The 20,401-nt window shown below is 56.4% G+C and overlaps 1 protein-coding gene across 1 annotated transcript in view; it reads left to right on the plus strand.

Annotated features, from left to right (window-relative positions):
* Nucleotides 1-875: 875 nt before the first annotated feature.
* LOC116149014 (maestro heat-like repeat family member 5) overlaps nt 876-20,401 on the plus strand; it is a 31,438-nt gene continuing 11,912 nt past the window's right edge. The window contains exons 1-14 of the mRNA XM_064476648.1: nt 876-1,035; nt 2,249-2,397; nt 2,816-2,850; nt 3,388-3,508; nt 4,106-4,222; nt 4,602-4,721; nt 5,178-5,324; nt 6,018-6,140; nt 6,227-6,303; nt 6,931-7,086; nt 12,494-12,788; nt 13,417-13,521; nt 18,565-18,714; nt 19,415-19,569. Coding sequence (XP_064332718.1) covers nt 876-1,035; nt 2,249-2,397; nt 2,816-2,850; nt 3,388-3,508; nt 4,106-4,222; nt 4,602-4,721; nt 5,178-5,324; nt 6,018-6,140; nt 6,227-6,303; nt 6,931-7,086; nt 12,494-12,788; nt 13,417-13,521; nt 18,565-18,714; nt 19,415-19,569 — 1,910 coding nt within the window. The remainder of the gene's footprint in view (nt 1,036-2,248; nt 2,398-2,815; nt 2,851-3,387; nt 3,509-4,105; nt 4,223-4,601; nt 4,722-5,177; nt 5,325-6,017; nt 6,141-6,226; nt 6,304-6,930; nt 7,087-12,493; nt 12,789-13,416; nt 13,522-18,564; nt 18,715-19,414; nt 19,570-20,401) is intronic.

A 20,401-nucleotide genomic window follows, 5' to 3' on the forward strand; every position in this document is an offset into this window, starting at 1 on the left:
GACTGACTGAGGTGGGGGCCCCGGGTGGCTGGCCCCGTCCTTGTCCCAGGACCTCCTCCCAGGAAGTGCCGCTGTCCATGGTAGCCGCACCCAGCGATGGCTCCCACCGTCCCTCCTGGTGGTCCACCCGCCTCTCATCAGAGGAGCAAGAGCTGGACACTGGTGAGCAGGGCTGGGGTGGGGCCGCGGGGAGGCCCGCCGAGCCGGCTTGGGGCTCGGAGCAGCTGCGCCCTTCCAGGCCTTGGCGCTCCGATCGGCACTCACTTCTGTGTCAGCAGGAGGACGCTGTGATCTTATGTCAGCTCCACCACATCCTGCCCTCTGGGACTCTCTCCTAATACTGCATGGGGGCGGCAGACAGAAACTTCTGGAAGGGCTTCAGTGATGGCTTCAGTGATCCACCAGGGACCAGGGCCACCCCAGTGGGCTCTCACAAAGCAGGCGAGGTTGGCTTTGGGGGCCTTGCTCTCCCCCGTCCCCATTTCAGCACAATGAAGGCCACCGCTGTCCTTGCACCCAGGATGTGAGCCCAGGGGCCTGACACGCAGGCTGTGAGACACCTTGTCCTCCCCCTGTGCTGCCTTCGTCCTGGAGCCTCACCCGCCAAGAAGGAGGCACAGGGTGGAGTCACCCACAGACCTCGGTGGTAGGCACAGAGCCTCCCCAGGAGCCTAGCAAGCACAAGCATTTTGTATTTATTTGGGTTCCAGTGCCTGTCAGGCAGTAGGTTCTCAGCAAGATTCCACTGACAGAGTGAGTGGACGGATGGATGGACGACGGTGTGGGGGGGGACTCCAGCCTGCAGCAGGTTAGAGCCGCCAGTGAGGCCACCTAACAAGCCGTCTTAAGCCCGGGTCTCGCACTCGCGGCGGGACATGGCCCTGGCTGTGGTGGCAGCTGGGGGCTCCCCAGAGCAGACCCTCGTCTCGGCCAGCAAGGGCTTGGGCTTGGGCGTGGGGCACCCTCAGGTGCACAGGACAGAGAGCCCCAAGGCTCTGGGGCTGGCCTGTGAGAGTGGGGGCCTGCAGGAGGTAGGTGATGCTGGCCCCACACCCACCTGCAGTGCCCGACAGGCGGGCCCACACTGCCCCCGGCCACCTGACCCAGTGCCAGACTCGCTTCTGTGCCCATGGGACATGGGCTTCACAGCCATTTTTTTGGGGGGGTGGTCAAAGGAGTACTGATTATCTTTGTGAAACTGTGGGACAATTTGGAAACTGGTCCTCACTGTTATCATAAAGCTTCCAGGCATCATTCTGTCCATGAGAGAGAAATCTTGTTATCTGCACAGTTTGAACTGCTTTTTGTTTGCATTTGAGAGCCTTTGCTAACTTATCTTTCAAAGAGGACGAATCGCCACCTCCCTCACCACCAGCAGCATGACCATGTCTTTCTTCACCATCTTGTTCATCTTTGTCTCACTGACATGAAAGATCTCATCTCCTGGTTTCAGTTTGCGTTTCTTTCATCACGGGTGAGGGGACCATCTTCTGGTTAATTACTGTCCGATGGGGCTTCTGCTGGAAGCCGCCTCTTCATCCCTTCTGCCTGTGTTTGAATCGATGGCGCAAGTCCTTACTGACCGGCTTACAGGCAGGAGACTTCTGTGTGTTGATGGTAAACTTTCACTGAAGAAGATGCAGGTATTTTTTTCAGTGTCTGGTTGGTGGCAATGCTTGCTTGTACGCCAAGTCCATGTCTCTAGCTCTAAAAGTTCCCTCCCTTTGGTTTCTGCTTTGTGCTGTATTTAGAAAGCTTCTCTCTGTCCCAGGATTCAGAATACAAAACCCACGGTCTTCTCTACGTTTACGGTTGTAGTTTGGAAATTCAAATATCATAATTGTCTGCTCTTACTTTGGTGCAAGGAGCAGGGTTGGGATACAGGTTAACTTTTGGTCCCAAATGATGAGCAGTCCCTCGGCACCCCCTCTCCCCTTTGCCCACAATGTCACGTCTCTGTTGTGCACCATGTCCCCCTGTCCCAGGCTGCGCTCTGACTAGCCACCGCACCTCTAGACTGAGTCCCAGCATCCAAAGAGGCCTCTGTGCTCGGGGGGCTGTTTTCTGAGTTGCCCAGCTGCGTTCACACGTCCCCCCACCGCAGACGGCCTGGGCAGAAAGCAGCCGGCTGCTGTGACCTCGGGGCCCAGCAGGAGCTGGGGCCGGGAGGCCTGGGCTCCCCCCCGGGGCTCCCCGCACAGGGCCGCAGGGGTCCCGCACGGCTTCTCTGCTTCTCCGTCCTCTGCAGACCTCTTGGGCAGGGCGGTGGCGCACAGGCCCCTGAGTGGCAGCCCGCCCTGGGAGGAAGAGCTCGTCAGCAAAATTAAGACCTTATCGGCCTTGGAGAAGAGCCTGGTGCTGGAGGCCGTCCGCCACTGCGTCCAACAGGACAGCCAGGTGGGGCCCTGAGGGGGGCCTCCTGGGGCCTCAGGGCCCACTCCCCGAAGCCCCTGACCTCCTGGATGTGTGGCGTAAGGTTCCCAAAGGTAGGAGGGAGTCGGGGCACTAGTGGAGAGCAGTTGGGTACACAGCCCGACACATCAGTGTCCGTCAGCCAGGTGAGGGCCTGGGCATCACCCACCCCATGGGCCCCCGAGGACTGGGCGGCACTGGCCCACCTCTGCGGGATGCAGGAGACTCCCCAGCTCAGGCCTCCCGTGACTGACCACCAGCTGGTGTGGGGGACCTGCCCCAGCTCCTCCCTGATGCCCTGTGTGCTCCGGCACTCTGTCCAGTGTGAAGCCCTGAGCCACCGCTGGAGTTAGTTGAGCCCCCGGGTGAGGTGGGCGCTGTCTTGGCTCCTCTCCTGTTGCAGGTTCTCTGGGGGTTTGGGGCTGAAGGACAGGACCAGTGAGGAGGGATCAGAGCAGGGCATGTGAACTTACAGAGGGAGAAAGTCTCCAAGCGCGTAGCTCGACTCACTCTCAGGGGCCGGGAACCTGGTTGACAGCCCACCATGCATGGCAGATCCTGGCTCCAGGGTGTGGAGAGCTGTCCAGTCATGGGAACTGTCTATGCAAAGGCCCTGAGGCCACAGAGCAGCACAAAAGGGTTGGGGAGCACTCTTAGGAGATACTACGGGGCCAGGCTGGGCTCCCAGCCAAGTTAAAGGATTCAGCCTCTGTCCTATGGGTAGTGGGGTGCCAGGGGTCAAGTAGGGGTGAGTGTGGTCAGAGTCACACTTAGAACAAGCCCCCTGCTGGGCTGCTTGAGGGGTGGCACCCTGACCCTCTCATCGCCCTTTTGGAGAATGGGCTGTGTGCTCTCTGCCCGCCCACGGGGCGGCAGCCTCCCCTGAAGATTCCCAGTGGACTTGGGCCTCCAGCTCCCTCTCCTCACCCTGGTGGGCCCTGTCTGTCCTGTGCCCTCTGGGCTCTGTCCCGCCAGCCTGGGGGGCAGGCGGGGCCAAGCACTGACACTGCTTATCGGGAAGGAGAAGGTGCCTGAAGCCAGCATCCCGAATCTCCTGAAGCCCTTCAACCTGGACCTCAAGTCACCTCTGGAGAAGGTCAGTGCCTGGGCAGGGCTGCCAGGGCTTCCCATGGGGGTCTCTCAGACCCTTCCCCTCCCCAAGTGACAAACATGGCCCAGAATGTCCTAGAAAAGCAAGAGGAGGCTCTGCTCACAGCTTTGATGCTCCAGGACACTCACACCCGGTAGGCGGGCAGGCGAGAGGCAGGGTCTGGCAGGGACAAGGGCCTCGGGGGCGCCAGCTCCCCTCTGCACTGGCTACATGCCTGCTGGGCCATCCCGAGCCCCAGGGGTAGAGCCGTGGTCGGTGGCCAGGACAGCAGTGCCTGCGCCCTGGGCCTTACCCCCTATTGCGGGAGACACATGAGATGCTGATGTCAGTGACGAGAACCAGGAAACGCCCCCGTTCAAGGCGTGTTGCCCAACACGGAAAGTACACATTTTCATCAGGAGGGAAATAACGGGGATTCTTGGAGACTCTGAATGCAGGCTCCACACCCCTCTGAATTGTGGTTGGCGTGCAGAGGAGCCCGGAGCTGGGCGGGGCGGGAAGGGTGGTGTCGCCAGAGGGGCGGCACAGGGCGTCCCCGTGCCCCTAGCCCGGCCCCACACAGACCGCTCTGTCCCGCCCCAGACCCCCCTCTTCCACTTGTACGGGCTGATCCTCCGGGAGACAGCCAGCGAGGACCTGGTGGGGAGGCACCTGGCCGCGCTTCTGGAGCTGTCCCACCAGTCGTCTGGCCATCGGGAGGTGGGTCGGAGGCCTCAGCCAGCCCAGCCCCTCAGGCCCGCACAGCCCTGCGAGGCCCTGAGCCCACCTCCCGCTGGCCTTGCTGTTTCCTGACCAACCACGCTCCCATCCTTCACGTGGTGACTTGACACTCACAACACCCCAGCCCTTTGTCAGCCAAGGTGGGGCCCCGGGTGCAGGGGCCCGGGCTGTGTCCTGGCTCCCTCTTGGCCTGGAAGCCCCATGGAGGTGCAGGCCCTTGAACGTGGGATGGGCGGGGCATCCCTGCCTGCCTGCTTTGCAGGACGCTTGACAGGCAGTGTCTGGGCCCTTTGGAAGGGCGGGCAGGCCACACAACACTGCCTCTCAGGGCTGGGCTCATGGGTCCTCTGGCTCACAGGGCATTGCGCTGGCCGTCGGCATAACGTCCACCTTGCACCTGGAGCAGGTGTGGGCCATGCTGGAGCACCTGGGCCGCACCAAGTTCTTGAGGTCTGCCTTGGTGTCCTCAGCCAGCCAGGTAGAGGGTGGTGTGGGGGCTGATGGGTGGGTGGCCTGGAGAGGGTCACTTGTGTGCTCTGAGTCTGTTCACTGGAACCTGTGGGTGACCCTGCTTGGCCCATTTTCCTGCGGGCTGGAGTGTGGGGCTCAGGCCTTCTCTGTTCTTGGGGTGGCTGGGCAGATGTGAGCATTGTCCCCAGGGCCCCATATGTGGGGTCCAGAGCCTCCATCGGGACTGACGGTCGGGGGCTGTGGGGCCTGCCCTGACCCGGAGCGATGTGTGTGGCCCAGGCCCATGTCCTCACCTGTGCACTTGACCTGGGGGACACGTCGAGTGGCTCCATTTTGCAAGCCACCCCGTCCCGGGCACCGCGCAGCAGTGATGCTTAGAGGGAAGGCGCTGCCTGGCGGGGCCGTGAGTCCACGCTCTGGCGGCCTGCGGTCCCGGTCCCGACTGCGCTTCCTGCCGTGGCAGCCGGACCCCGATGCACACTGGAGGTGGATCGGCAGCACCGCCCTGCTCTGCTACGGGCAGATGGCCCTGCACGCCGGGAAGCACATCCTGCCCAGGGTGGACAACATCGCCTCCAGGATGGTGTACTACTTCTGGAGCAGCGACCACGTGAGCCCCGCCCAGCCCTCGAGCTGCGGTGTGCGCGTGTGCAGAACAAGTGTTTCTACGTCCAGGCAGCAAGTTCCACCTCCTTGCCTGCCAGATGGGGTTCACAGCAGCGCCCGACAAGCAGGGCCCGGGCAGGGGCCAGCTGTGAAGATGGTGGGGCAGGGCCGAGTATGGGGCCCGGGTGACCGGAGGCTTCCGTGGCCACGGTTTTGTGTCCTAATCCTCGGCAGGGGCTGACCTCTGACCTCAGGGTGACTCTTAGACCGTCACCTCCTTCTCACACACATGTCACTGGGCCTGGCAGGCCTGAGTGGGGGTGAGAGGATGGGTCGGTGCTTCAGGCCTCTGAGGTCGGCCTGTGTGAGCGCAGGGCTAGGCTCGCGTGTCCGCTGTCCGTGCGCAGCGCGGCCTGAGCGCACGGGGCTGCGTGCTGCGCGTTGCCGCGTGGGCTGTCAATGTGTGTGTGCTGCGTGCTGCGTGGGAGTGAACACGCTGCGTGGAGACGTGTTGTGTGCCGCGCGTGCGTGCTCCGTGCACACCTGTGTGTAAAGGTGCTGTGTTGGGATGTGTGCTGCACGCATGCTGGTGGGCGTGTCGTGTGCTGTGTGTGCACTGCCTGCACCCTGGTCAGGTGGGCCGGGGCTGGGTGACTGGCCCCTGACTCGGCCTCGGTGCCCCTCTGTGTCCGGACAGGACAACACCTTAAAAACGAGCTTTCTCTCGGCGTCTATCATGCTAGTGAAGGCTCTCAGTCGGGAGGTCAGTGCCCAGAGATACAAGTTCACTCAGATACCAGAGCTGATCCAGTGTCTCCTGGTGAGTGACCCCCAGGGGCCTGCCCAGCAGGTGCGCACGGGGACCGCCAGGCATCACCGCCACACCGGCTCCTTCTCTGCCCCCAGTGCATCCTGGAGAATGAGCCCAACATCCTGGTCAACCTCTTCCGGCAGAAGATCATACTGGTCATCACAGAACTGAGGTAGCTGCCCTCGGGGCCCAGGACTGAGCCCAGCCAGGCCCCCGAGGATGGGGTAGGGGTCAGTGTGTGAGGAGACAGGAGGAGGCAGGGGAGGGCTGGAGTGGGTGGGGCTGGCCCAGGGGCTGAAACAGCGCAGGGCCTCCCGGGGCCAAGCTCTGGCAGGGACAGAGGGGTTGCCTTTGTTCTCCTCCGGGATAAGATGTTAGCATGGGCACAGACTGAGCCCTGACCTGGTCACACAGCACTTCCCGGCCTGTCACACAGCGAACCTTGACTCTGCTCACATACAAGCCCTGATCCTAGACACACACTGTCCTGACCCCGCTCACTCTGAGCTCCGATCCTGGTCACAGTGTGGAACCAACCCCAGGATAATCCCTGCGTTTTTGCACAATAGAAGTCAAAGAGCCCAAGAGGAGTGAATAAATGAGTTGGGGTGCCCCTCTCAGTCCAAATGAGCTCCATGTCCCCAACAGCACCCTCACCCCACACCACAGTCCAGGGCCTGTTTGTAATCCAGACCCACGTCCACAGCCTCTGCCTGCTGGGAACCTGTTTCGGCCAAGTCTTTCGTTGCCAGGCGCGTGGCTGTGCAAACAAGTCTGGAGCCTTCTCTGTCTCTTCCAGCCACCTGCGGCCCAGGCTCAAGCCCACGCTCAAGTCCAGGATCCTGCAGACCTGCATGCAGAGCCTGTACACACTGCCCCCAACGGAGGTGCTGAAGACGAGCCTGCCGCCGCTGGACCCCGCGCTGGATGTTGTGGTGACTGCCCTGTCCCCAGGGCCCTTCTCTGGTCTTTCTGGATGGGGGGTTCTGGGGGCTGGGCCACGTGGCACGTGGGCGAGTGAGAGAAGCAGAGGAGAGAGCTCCGGTCCCTCTTGGGTTTCACCTGGACTCACTGCAGACTTGCTTTGGCCTTGGAAAAGCCTCCCATCTTAGGGTTCTGCCCCCTCAAGCGGGGCTCTGGTCTCCACGTTGCTCACTAGTGCTTTGTGAGGCAGGAGTGACGGGGAGGAAGCACGTCTCCCTCACCCCAGGCCGCCGGTCCACCCGCGTGGTGTCTCTTCCCAAGACCCTGCTCCCCACCTGCACCCGCTCCTGCAGGGGCTCACCCATGCCTGCCACCATGCCCGGCCCGGAATCTGGGCTGCCACCAGCACTACTTTTCTTTTCTCAATTTTGAAAAAAATTTTATTTAGAAGTGTTTAAAAATTGAACATTTAGTATCTTTACTTGGTTTTTTTCCCCAGGGGACCCCAGGTACACAGAACTAAGTGACCACAATCCTCGATTATGACCTACTCTCGCCATTGGTCCACGCGTACTGCACTTGGTTTAGTTTTTCATAATAACAAAACACTTTTCCCCAGAACCGAAGCTAGTACCTCGACTATAACCTACCTGCCTCCCCCAGCACCACATTTTATAAGTTGAAGTACATTTGATCTACAATATGGTGTTAGTTTCAGGTGTACAGGAAAGTGATAGCTATTCATACATATATTTTCAGATTGTTTTCCATTGTAAGTTATCACAAGGTACTGACCACAGCTCCCCGTGCTGAGCAGCGTATCCCCGACGCTTACCTGCTCCATGCATAGTACTTTGCATCGGTTAATCCCATGCTTTAATTTGTCCCTCCCCCACTTTCCTCTTTGGTAACCGTAAGTTTGCTTTCTAAGTCTGTGAGTCTGTTTCTGCTTATATTTAGATTCATTTTTATTATTTTCAGATTGTACAAGTAATATCATATGATATTTGTCTTTCTCTGTCTGACTTACTTCACTTAGTATGATCATCTCTAGGTCCATCCATCCATGGTGCTGCAAATGGCATTACTGCATTCTTTTTATAGCTGAGCAGTATTTCATCCATATCCATACACGTACATGGCATCGGAGGTAAGGGCAGGGGACACGACACTGGACAGAAACTGGCCTTGGCTTCTCTAGTACAACTGGCAAACCACAGACTGGACATATTTGAAACGTACAACTGTACATGTTTTGACCTGTCACTGTGAAATTACCAGCAACAAGACAACGAGTAGACCTGTCATTCCAAAGGCTTCCTGTGCCACCGTGGAACCCTCCTCCTCCCCTCTCTCCACTCAAACCATCACCTGACTGCTGTTGCTACCGACGTGTTGCATCTTCTAGACCCCTGTACTAATGGAACCTCATGGTGTTGAGTTTCCCTCATCTGGGTTCTTCTCACTCAGCATAATGGTCCTGAGACTCGCCCACACTGTAGCGTGGGTCAGTAGCTCATCCCTTTCCACTGCTTAGCAGTGTCTGACTTCACGGACTGACCACCATCTGCTGACTCCTCATGGGACGATGGGCTTTTGTTTCATTCCCAGTTTGGGGCTGTTCCACACAAAGGCACTATGACACTTGTGTAAGGTCTCCACATAGACATCGTTTTCGTTTTGGTCAGGTGAATACCTAGCGGTGAAATGGCCGGGTCCCAAGGCAGGTGCATGTGTAAGTTTTTAACAACTGCCAGACTGTCTTCCCACCAGCCATGGGTGAGACCTCCCACTGCTCCAAGTCCTCACCAAGATATGACATGGTGGGTCTTTTACATTTCAGCCTTTCTGTTGGGCCTGTCGTGGTGACTTGTGGGTTAAATCTTCGTTTCTCTACTGACCAAGGTGTGGAGCATCTTTTCACCTTGTGTCCTCTTTGCTGAGGCATCTGTTCAAATCTTATGCCTAAGTTTTAAATTGCATTGTTTGTTTAGCTATAATCTCAACGTGAGCCTTAATCAGACGTGATTTGAAAGTATTTTCTTCCAATTAGTGGCTTGTCTTTTCATTCTCTTAATAAGTCTTCTCTGAAGAGCAGAACTTCCTTAATTTTAAGAAAGTCAGTTCATCTATTTGTTCTTTTATGGACAGTGATTTTGGTGTCCTATTGTTGACCCTCTGCACCCACAGAGTCCATGTCTGCTGATTCAACTGACCTCAGACAAAATAACTTCCAGAAAGTTCCAATAAGCAAAACTTGAATTTGCCACGCCAACAACTATTCACATAAAAATTACATTGCATGTACAATGATGTACACAGCATTTACACTGTGCTAGGTAGTATAAGTTAATCTAGAGGCAAGTTAAGGTGTGCAGGAGGGTGTGTGTAGGTTATATGCAAATACAACACCGTCTTAGAGAAGGGACTTGGGCATCCAGACTGTGGCATCTGTGGGGGTCCTGGAACCAATCCCCCGTGGGTACTGAGGGAAGACTCTGGGAAATCTTTGCTCAACCCAAGCTGTTGAAGATTTTTCCCATGTTTTATTTTTATTTTTTTTATTGAAGTATAGTCAGTTTATAATGTGTCAATTTCTAGTGGGCAGCATAATGCTTCAGTCATACCTGTATTCATTTTCACATTCTTTTTCATTATAGGTTACTACCAGATATTGAATATACAGAAGAAACATGTTTCTCAATTTCCCGTTTTCTATGCTACATTTTCTCCTAGAAGTTTTATGTCTGAGGTTTTATACACAGGTCCATGATCTGTTTTGAACATGTTTTTAGCTTTTATATGGCACATGGTGTGGGCTGAAGTTTCTCTGTTCTAGGACTGCTTGTTGAAAGATCACCTCCTCTAGTGCAGTACCTCTGCACCTGTGTCAGAAATCAGTGGACCATGTATCTGGGTCTATTTCTGATCTCTTTATTCTGCCCCACTGAGCTGTGTATCTGTCTTTATGTCAACACCACACTGCTTCTGATAGCTTGGTAGCAAGTCTTGAAGTTGAGTAGTGGAAGGCCTTCAACTTTGTTCCTCTTTTTAATGTTGCTTCTGCGATTCTAGGCTCTTTGAATTTCCCCTCATGGGTCATAGAATCAGCAGGTCAACCTCTACTGAACAGCACACGGGAATTTTGGCTGGGATTACGTTCAGTCTCTGGATCAGTTTGGGGATGACTGACACCTCCACACTGTTTTACCTCGTGATCTGTGAGCTCAGCCTCTCTCTCCAGTCACCCAGGCGTCCTCAATGCTTCTCGAGCTTCTCACATATCTTTTATCAGGTCCCTTCCCATATATTTCTTCTTTTTTTTTTGGCATTGCCAATGACATTTAAAATTTTTAATTTCCAATTGTTCATTCCTGGTAAACCAAATACACTCGACTTCTGTATATATTAGCCCTTTGTCCGGAGATGGTCCTTTCAGACCTTACCATTCTAGCAGCTCGGTTTTCAGACGTCTGAAAAAGCCTTTATTGAGTTTTTGTTAATGAAAGACACTGTTTCTGTGAATAGAATTCTAAGTTGACAGACTCTGTTTTAGTGCCAGAAGTGCGGGACCCACGGACTCCTCACTTGCATAGCTTCATTCAAAATAATCTACAGCCATCCTTATTTTTGCTCCTCTACTAACAGCTTTTTTCCCTTTGGCTTTTTTTTTTTTTTTTTGGTTTTTTGGTTTTGCTTTGTTTTTATGATTTCTCTTTAAGACTGGTTTCAGGAATTCAGTATGATATGCCTTCATGTAATTTTCGTCATGTTTCTAGTGCTAGGAGTTTGTTGAACTTCTTGGAACTGTGAGTTTGTACTTTTCATCAAATTTGGAAACATTCTGGCCATCATTTCCATACTTTTTGTCACATCCCCACACCCAGCTCCCTGGGGACTCCAGTACCAGTGCATGAGGCTGCTTGCAGTTGTCCCACAGGGCACTAACGTTCTGCCCACTTCCTTCTACATTTCATTTTGGAGTGAGACGCACGTGGCGGGGGCTGTACTGTAAACTTCACTAATCCCTTCTTCCTTCGAAGTCTAATCTGCCGTTCATTCCTTTGTGTACTTTCTGTTTATACCTTGTGGTCTCCATCTCTAGAAGTTCTAGCTGGGTCACTGTTTGAAACTGAAGTGCAGTGAATCACAGTATGTCCGTCTCTGATGCACAGCACAATGTCCCGGCACACACAGACATCTATTCATTTACACATTTTTTCATTAAAGGTTATTACAAGATATTGAACATAGTTCCCTGTGCTGTACAAAGAAACATCAGTTGGATCATTTTTTTTGTATCTTCTGTGTCTCACATTCAGTCTTCCCTCCAGCTTATCAGCATATGGACAACAGTGACAGGAACTCTTCCACATCCCCGTCTACTGACCCTCCTCTCTGTCACGCACAGGCCGGTCTGGGCTGACTGGCATTTCCCTCTCAACACGGGCCGTGCTCTCCTGCTTCTCTGCACACCGGGTAACTTTTACGTCGATCACACACGAACGCTGTTGTGCGCTGTGCGCCTCCGTAGCCTGCACTTATTCCTGGGCTTTGTTACGGGCAAGTTGCTTGCGAACACTTCGAGCCTTTTCAGACCTTTCTTACAGAGAGCTGTCAGTGGGGCCAGAGCAGCACTCCTGCACCCCTCTCTTCTGCAGCTCTGTCCTGGGCGCGCCAGCCACCTGGCCTCCAGCGGCATTCCACGGACGGGAGGGCGGGGCAGAGGGCAGGCGTGCCCGCCTGGGCTGGGCCCGGGGTCCCCCGGGTCCGAGGGGACTGTCCTCTTCTACAGCACTTCAAGCAGCAGCAACATGACCTCAAACTTGTTTAGATGTTTATTCGTATTCTTCTGAGATTTTTACAACATGTTCTTCCTGCCTCTCTCCAACTGGATGGGAGATTCTTGTGATCGGGGAGCCAGGCCTGCTTCCTACCGTCAGCTCCTTCAGGGGGTGCAGACCACGGGCTCAGCACACACCCACGGAAGGAGAAGGACCGTGCAGCTAGCGAGCCATCACTGAGAGGCGCCGGCTGCAGTCACTTCTCATTTGCATTTACAGCACGCACTGTCTCCTTGGAATATGAGAAAGCTTCCACCCTTAGCTAGGCCAAGGGGGGCAGGTGACAGCACTGCCGTGCAGAGGAACAGCCAGGACTTACTGCACACACGCCACAGCCACTCCGCGCCCTGCGAGTGCCTGTGTGGCGCCGCACCACAGTAACACGGCCACCTACTCAACCCAGCGACCCCCAGCGCCAAGCGCTGTGCTGGTCCGCCGTCCGCCAGCAGAGCGAGTACCGGGCAGCTGCTCTGCGTGCGGCTTTGGGCCTGAGTGCCAAATATCTGGCGATACCCACAAAAAATGTCCCTGGGAGAGCCAAGAAGGGGAAAGGACATAGAGCAGCACCAACCCTGAGGGAGGCGTTTGAGGCAGACCAAGGAGCCGCACGGCAGAGGTGCGGATCCAGAGAGGCGGGCGGCGCACCAGGGCAGGGCGGCATGCGTGGAGCCCTGCGCCTGGCGGGGTCTTGGGGGCAGGTCTGCCCCGAGGAGCCCGCATAGTCCGTGCTCACCCACCAGGGCCAGGACGCTGGGGCCGGCCGGGGTGGACCAGGCACTGTCTGCCCTGTCAGGTGCTGTACCAGAAGTCCGCGCAGGCGCTGGACCTGCTCCTTCAGAACTTCATCTCGGAGAACGAGAGCATGGATGAGATCTGCTTCCTCCTGCAGGTGAGGCCTGGGGAGGGCGCCGTGGGGTGCAGACGTGAGGGCTCCCAGTGGCCGCCCCCCACCCGCCCATGCTCAGATTCCCCAGGGCCCGCCCAGGGCAGGCCCCCCACATAAAGGAGGCGCCAAGACGGGCAGGTCGGCAGGCGTGCACTACACCGCTGACCCGAGTGCCGGGGCTTTCGCCCCCTGTAAGGGCTGCAGTGGGCATCTCGGGGGCCAGGGGCCCTGCAAGGAGCACCCCGGGGTGGCCCACTGACCTTACCGCCTGGGGTACCCAGGGGCAAGGAGGACAGGTCTGAGGAGTGGTTTGTGGGACTCCTTCAAATGCTGGCCTCCCTCTGCTCCCCCTTCACTGCCCCCAGGCCGCAGAGGCCAACTCAGAGCCTGGTGGGACAGCACTCACCCCCAGAGCTCCGATGGCCCAGGGAGGCTGTCACATGGCTCCAGACCCAGTCTCACCCAAGGCTGCTGGGCTGATGGATGGGCAGGGAAAGCTGAACCGTCTGGTGGGGAGGGACTGGCTACAGCCACCCCTCCCACCGCCCACTTCGCGTAGCCACCTAGGGCTGGTCTGAGCTGGAGGGCAAGGGTGGGTCCGCGGGCTGACGGGTCCCTCTCTCCGCCCCAGCATGCAGAACCCTGGCTGAAGTCAAACAAGAGCCACGAGTGCAGGCGGGTGGTGCAGTCCATCTTCCTGCTCCTGAAGTACGTGCTGGACTACGTGAGACTCACCGTGAGTGGCTGCCTGGGCCCCGGCCCGTGCTGGACCCGCTGCCCCACCTCCCTCTTGGCTAGGGCAGTCAGTGTCCACTGAGCACCTGGATGGTTGGCAGGTGCCGGGGACAAGGCCACGCCCTGGGGAGGAGGTCGCAATTCAAATAGGGTGGGGAGACCCTGATGGGAAGAAGCAGGAGACTGGAAAGAAAGGAGGGGGCCAGGCGACCGCCCAGAGCACCCGGGTGGGGCCGGCAGGACCCGGGCAGCCAGAATGAGCTCAGAAAAGGACCAGCTGGAGGACCTACTGCCAGTTTCAGGACAGTAAGAAGCCCTCGGAACCAAGCCAGTGTGGTGCGGGAGAAAAGACAGACGACCAGATGGATGGAAAAGAACAGGAGGTCAAGAAACAGGCCCCCACTTGTACAGCCAATCCATCTTCAGCGGAGGCTCTGAAGCCCTTGAATGGGGAAAGGAAAGTGCTTTCCACAAAAGCGCTCCAGCAGGCAGAGCGTCCCCTGGCGTGGGAACAAAGCCCAGCCCCTGTCACAGCACAACAGAGTTGGTCCAGACGGAACGCAGGGCTCAGGGTCAAAGTCAAAAACAAGAAGAAAACAGACTCTCTCCATGAATTAGGGATACCCAGAGACTTTCTAGACAGAATGTGGATGGCAGTAACTACAAATAAAATACTGGTAAAAAGGACTTCATCAAAACTAGAAACTTCCACTGAGAGCCGGAGATGGGGATACAAAATCTAGTCCTAAGGAAGCAGCAGATAAACCCAAATAACCTGTCCGCACTTTTCAAAAAGTCACAGCTGAGAAAGACAAATGCTGAAGAATGAGTTCAGATTAAAGAAACATGTCAACTACACGTGATGTGTTAAAGAAAAGTTAGTGTTGAAAATAGAAGTAATATACAGCCCCAAGCCAGGGTGAAAACACGTGTGTGTGCGCAAATGCGAGGTACTGGGGCTGCTGATGAGATTTAAAATTGGACTACGGGGTGGGGGCAGGCGCGCATCACTGCAGCAGAGTTACATTTTCTGACTTTGATAACTGCACTGTGATTACATTAAGTAAACGTCCTTGTTCTTAGGAAATGCACACTGAAGTATTTAGGGGTCAAATCCCCAACGTCTCCAGGCAGGGAGAGATGGAGACGGAGGGATGGAGGGTGGGCAATATAAATAATCAGAAAATCTGGATACAGGATACATGGGAATTCTCTGAACTATTCTTGCAATTTTTCTGTGAGTTTAAAATCGTAATAAAATTTAGTTATCCAAAAAAAAGGTAAGGGGTCAGAGTAGGGGTGGTCCTCACTGAGAAGGCGGCATCTGGCAGAGACAAGGCTGGGAGGCGTGGGTGGCCTCCGAGGAGGAGGGGCGGCAGGCCAGCTGAGGCTGCAGAGGACGTTTTGCAGGCCCTTGTAAGGGCCTGAGCTTTTGGACGAGAGAAACGGGAGCAGGCAGGGGGACAGTCCCCTCGGGAGGTGAGTGGAGAGGTCCAGACTGGACACACGAATTTGCCTGTGGGGCCGGTTTAACACTTCAAAAACACATCCAATTACAAGCCTAAATTATCTGAGCCTCAGGGCAGTCCCCGTCCAGCCAAGCCCAGCCCCATCCACCCGCTGGGTCTCTGAGGCCAAAGGTTCAGAGGAAGCACTGCAGGGGCAACCCCCCACCCCCTGCTTTGGGCGTGAAGAACACGTAAAATTTTTACCCTACTTTACTGAAGTAAAACCTGCATGTGGTAAGATGCAAAAATAGTACATACGCAGCTCAGTGACTTCTAAAAAATACAGGCATCGAGACTTGCAACATTTCCAGCATCTCAGACAGCTCCTGCAGGAAGCCCTCCAGGCACCGCGCACCGCCCCGACGCCGCCTGGTAACGGGCGCTAGCCCCGCTCTTCCACCACGCACCACCGTCACGTGGGTCAGAACACACAGACAGCCGGTCCACACGGTACTGAGAGGCAGTCCAGGACAAAACACTGAGAGGTGGACAACAGGTGGGGAGGGCCCCACAGCCGTGCCAGGTTCCTGCCTGAAGGCGTCTTCTGCTCTGAAGCCCCAGGAGGCGGCTCCCTAATGCCGCTGCGCTGAGGAGACAGAGACGGGACTTCAGGGACACAGAGGGGCTGGGTCCCCCAGGCGAGCTCCAGAGAGGGGGCAGCTGTACAGAGAAGGAGCTTCAGGAATCTGGAGGGTACTCTTGGGTCTTCAGCTGAATGTGAAGCTGCACATGGAGGCCAAGCAAAGGGAAACTCCTGGAATTCACAAGAGCTGGGCAACACTGCTTCCCGACCATTCCAGGAACAAATGGCCACACCTTATGAGTTGGCTTATTTCAGTCCTAGAGTAAAGGCTGCTCTCAATGTGCTCAGATGAAAAAATTAACCCCAAGCCTCCAAAAGATCAATTAAATGCCTGCCAAAACAAAATGTAAAGAACACACACGTGACAGGGTGAAGAAACGGGAATGCCCACCCGTGGAAATCAGTCACTACAAGTAGATCCAGAAATGACACAGATGATGGAATGAGAAGATGAAATTTTAAGACAGCTATTATAAATGTCCAAGAACTTAAAGGAAAATATGAACATAATGAAAGAATATACACAAAGTGTCAACAGATAAATGATAACTAGAAAAAAGAACCAATGGAAATTCTAGAAATTGCAAAATACAATATCTGCTATGAAAAACTCACTGTGTTGGTTTAACAGAAGATCAAACACTGCAGAAGAAAGTGTCAGTGAACTAGAAGACAGGATGACAGAACCTACTGAAACTGAAGCATACACAGGAGCAAGGAAGGCTGGAGGAGAAACAAGCAAAGCCCCAGTGACTGCTGGGACACTGTCAAGAGTACCTGAGGCCTGGAAGGAGAGTGACAGGATTCGGGCAGAGATAGTTGAAGATAAAAAAGCTGAAATATTTCATATTTGATGAAAAATATAAACCCATGGCTTTAGGAACATCAATGGACCCCAAATAGGACAGACACAAAGAAAACTACACCAAAGCAAATCACAACCAAAACTGCTGAAATACAACGGTAAACAGGAAAAAAATCTTAAAGCACCTAGAATAAGCACATACGTACAGGCGTGCACACAGGGAAGTGATGGTAGGAGTGCCGCTAACTTCCTGTCAGAGGCAATGGACCACTGGCTTTTACAGATGAGGGGACCAGGGTTAGGGAGGTGAAGGGCTTTCCCAGACCTGGAACAGGAGCCCCTTGTCAGATGCTGAGCCGGTGCCTTGCCCACAAGATGCCGAGACAGGAAGAGGTTGAGAGCTGGAAAGCTGGGAGGGACAGTGGACATGACACCAGGAGGCCGGGCTTGGCTTTGCTCACTGCACACCCTCCCCAGGAAGAGGCCCTGCCCTCCATGCTGGGCCGCCAAGTAGGCCTGCTGACATTGCTGTGGAGGGACAAGGACAAAATCACCCAGAGCCACTCCAGCCAGTGTGTCTACCTCCTCCTCCAGCTTCTGATCCAGCAGAAGAGTGAGTGGTGAGCAGGGATTGGGTGGGAGAGGCCAGCAGAGGCCATATGCCCCACGTCTCCTGGGGCACTGGCCTGGCTGCTTGGCTTCTCTGCGCCTCCCTTGTGGTCTGGAGAGGAGGGTGTCCCTTCTCAGGCTGCGGCAGGCCTCCTGACTGGCTAAGTGTGCCACAGCAGGGAACACGGCGGAGTTCATAAATTTGAATAAGATGAAGAATTTCGAAGCAAGGGTCCGCAGGGAGTCGGAGATGAAGTTCTACAATTTGGTGAAGGTGGGACCTGTCAGAGCTGAAGGCAGGGAGGGGCCGACAGCTGCTCTGTGCTCGCACAGAATCCCCCAACTGCCCAAGAGCGTGGACTCTATCCACCTCCCTGCCCATTTTACAGATGGGCCAATGGAGGCCCCAGGCAACCTGTGCATGGGAGCAGGTTAGGAAGAGCCAGAACCTTGAAGTTCCTTTCAGGGAAAGCACCTGTTTTTCTTCCCTTTAGCACCCTGCCCCCACACCCTCCCACCTCTGACTCTGCAATTGGGCCAATTTGGAACCAGAGTCTAAGGTTCCCATTGACACCTTTGGAATCTCCCTTCTCAGAACCCCCTCCCCCTGGCCCCTTCAGCCCCTCACTAGGCCTTAGCACTTCCCCACTGTCTGGCAGCGGGATGGCCAGATGTCCTTCTCCCATCCCCTCTGCTTCCCCCTCCCCAAGCACACCTTCTTCTCAGGCTGCGTGCTCCCTTTGAGTTAGACTGGGGGTCAAAGGTTTAGGTTTGAGTCCAAGCTCTGCCCCTAACGGGCTGAGTGGCCCTTGGTAGCTCACTGAAAATTTCTATGCCTGTTTCATCATCTTCTGAGGGAGGGTCACCAGGCCTGACCTGCAGCCTACTCTCAGGACAGGCTGTGACAGGAGCAACAACACCCCTGGGCACGTGGACGTCCCTTGGGAATCCCTCCCAGAGAGCCCAGGGCTTCAAAGCCCGTTGTCTCGGGGGTGAAGGGGAGGGGTGTGGAGGCTCCTAGAGACAGCCCCTGGGACAGGAATTTCAGTGCAGTTTACGGAGGACCAGGCTATGTTCTCAGGAGGAAGGAGTGAAGAGAGCAAGACAGGGCTGGGAAGAGCTGAGCAGGGGCGCGGGCTCAGCCTGACCCCAGGTGCTGCAGTGGGAACTGCACCATGGAGTTGGTCTCACCCTCTGTACCCCAAGTCAGTCACTGGTTGCAGGCTGGGGGTGGGGACTTCCGACCTCCTGGGCAAGGCTGCTCATTCCCATTGTCCCCAGAGCGACTCTCCAGAGAAGGGGCTGCTCTGAGCCTGCAGCAGCTACATTTCCAGCTGCCCACAGAGGCAAGCTGGGTGAGACACCAACAGCCTCCTGGGGGCAGGGGTTCAATCTGGGCCCTTCTGGGGTCTCTGCAAGTCTGTGCACCTGGTGCTCGTTCTGTCCCTGGGTAAGAGCAGTGCCCCGCAGTCCTGTCTCCCAGCCCGCAGGACCCGGGAGGGCCCCCTACGGCTCCTCAGCACAGCCCCTCTGGCACAGGCCTTGGATGGGAACCTGACGGTGGCCCAGCACACACAGCTGGTCCTCACGCTCCTGCAAGGGCTCTGCAGCCGTGACATTCTGCGCTGCAACCTGGCCGCGGAGCTGCTCCTGATGATCGTCGAGGGCTGGAGCGTCAAGCCGGAGCAGGTGGGCGCGGCGTGCTGGCCCGGCAGCACAAGGGTCTGCCAGGGAGGGCATGGGGTGCAGGGTGTAGGACAGCCACGTGCATGTGTGGAGCCCCGGGAGGCAGTAGGTCCCGAGGCTGCTCCTGGCCACTGGTGGCAGACAGCGTGCCTGCAGCTGCCTGAAACAGCACGGCCCTGGGTGTCAGCAGGGCTGCGCCCTGTGATGCCCAGGGTCCCTGTCGAGCCAGACCTCTCAAGGTCCTAAGGCCTTGCCCTGGGCAATCAGAGGGACCCCTGCCTCCATCACAGTCTCGTTCAGTAGGAAAGAGAAAAATCACTACCCCCCACCGCCGTCACCTCACTAGGATTTAACTGCCCTCGGTCTGGCTTGGCCAACCTAGTCTGCAGCCCACTCAGAAAGTACCATTCTGCAGGGGCTGCCAGGCCCACTGGCCCCTTGAGTTGATTCCCATTTCCACAAGGACAGGTTTAGGGGGGCACTGTTACTGTTGCAGTGTCAGTGTCAGTGTCAGTGGCCGCACCAGCTGTGAGCACATGTCCAGACGCCCCATCGTGCCACAGGGACCACACAGGGGTCAGGCTGCGGGCTGAGGAGGCCACAGATGCCCTCTCAGAGGAGGTGGACCCTGGCCCGGCAGGGGAGGGAGGCTGTAGCTGGAGGGCTGCTCTGAGGCTCCCATGGCCCGCCCTTCCCGGCACAGGTGGCTGAGATCCTGCAGGGCCTGTTCCAGGAGCTGCCCTGCATCATCTTCAGGGATGTCCTGCAGACCATGATGAAGGCTGTGACGCTGCTGGGGACCCAGCACACGCAGCAGACTGTCGAGGTGATGCTGTCCCTGTGCCACCCCTCAGAGAGGTAGGGCACCTGCACCCATGACCCAGACACGAATACCTGTCTGTTCCCCGTGGTCCGCCCTCCAGTCCACGGACCCTTTCCAGACAGACTCCGCTCTAGGGAAGGCAGAAGGGTACAGGAGCTCCGGCCCAATTCTGCCCTCCTTCCTAGATGCCAGGACCAGGGCCGGGGGATCTCTGAAAATGCTGCCAGCTGAGGGGTTAAGATGGAGGCTCCAGAAGTCCCAGCAGGAGGGCTTTTGGTGTGGGAGTGTCCCTCAGACTCAGAGCTCCCAGAGGCAACCAGCAGAGCAGCCGGCGGGGTTACAGGACAGCCCCAGACAGTTCCCACCAGCTGCCTCTGGGCGCTAAGCTCACAGTCCCAGTCGCCCCTCTGGGCTACTGTGGCGTCTCCAAGCTGCACCATTCTGACTGCAGACGCAGGAACAGCAGCATCTGAGAGCTCGTTAGAAATACAGCCTCAGGCCTGGCCCAGCCCAGTCGAGTCAGAAGCTGCATTCTAACCAGAACTGAGTGGTGTGTGTGCCCTTTGAAGCCGGGGGGTGCTGGAGGCCATGGTGCCTCCCGGAGCACCTCAGGGAGCAGCGGCCTGACACGGGGCCACGGCACCTCTGACAGGGAGCAGGGAGGGGAGCTCCCGGGGCTGCGGAGGCGGGAGCACCCTCCAACCCCAGGGCTCACTTGTTCCCCAGGCTGCCTGAGGGGCGAGCCCTGCTGCGTACGACCCCCACTTTGTGAGTGAGGAGACAGGCTGGGGAAGGACAGGGTTTGCTTGCGTCACAGGCCATGGGGTGCAAGGTGGGGCTGAGCACAAATGGCAGGGAAGGCTCGCC

Source organism: Camelus dromedarius, chromosome 20 (assembly GCF_036321535.1).
Source record: "Camelus dromedarius isolate mCamDro1 chromosome 20, mCamDro1.pat, whole genome shotgun sequence".
Classification (NCBI taxonomy): Eukaryota; Metazoa; Chordata; class Mammalia; order Artiodactyla; family Camelidae; genus Camelus; species Camelus dromedarius.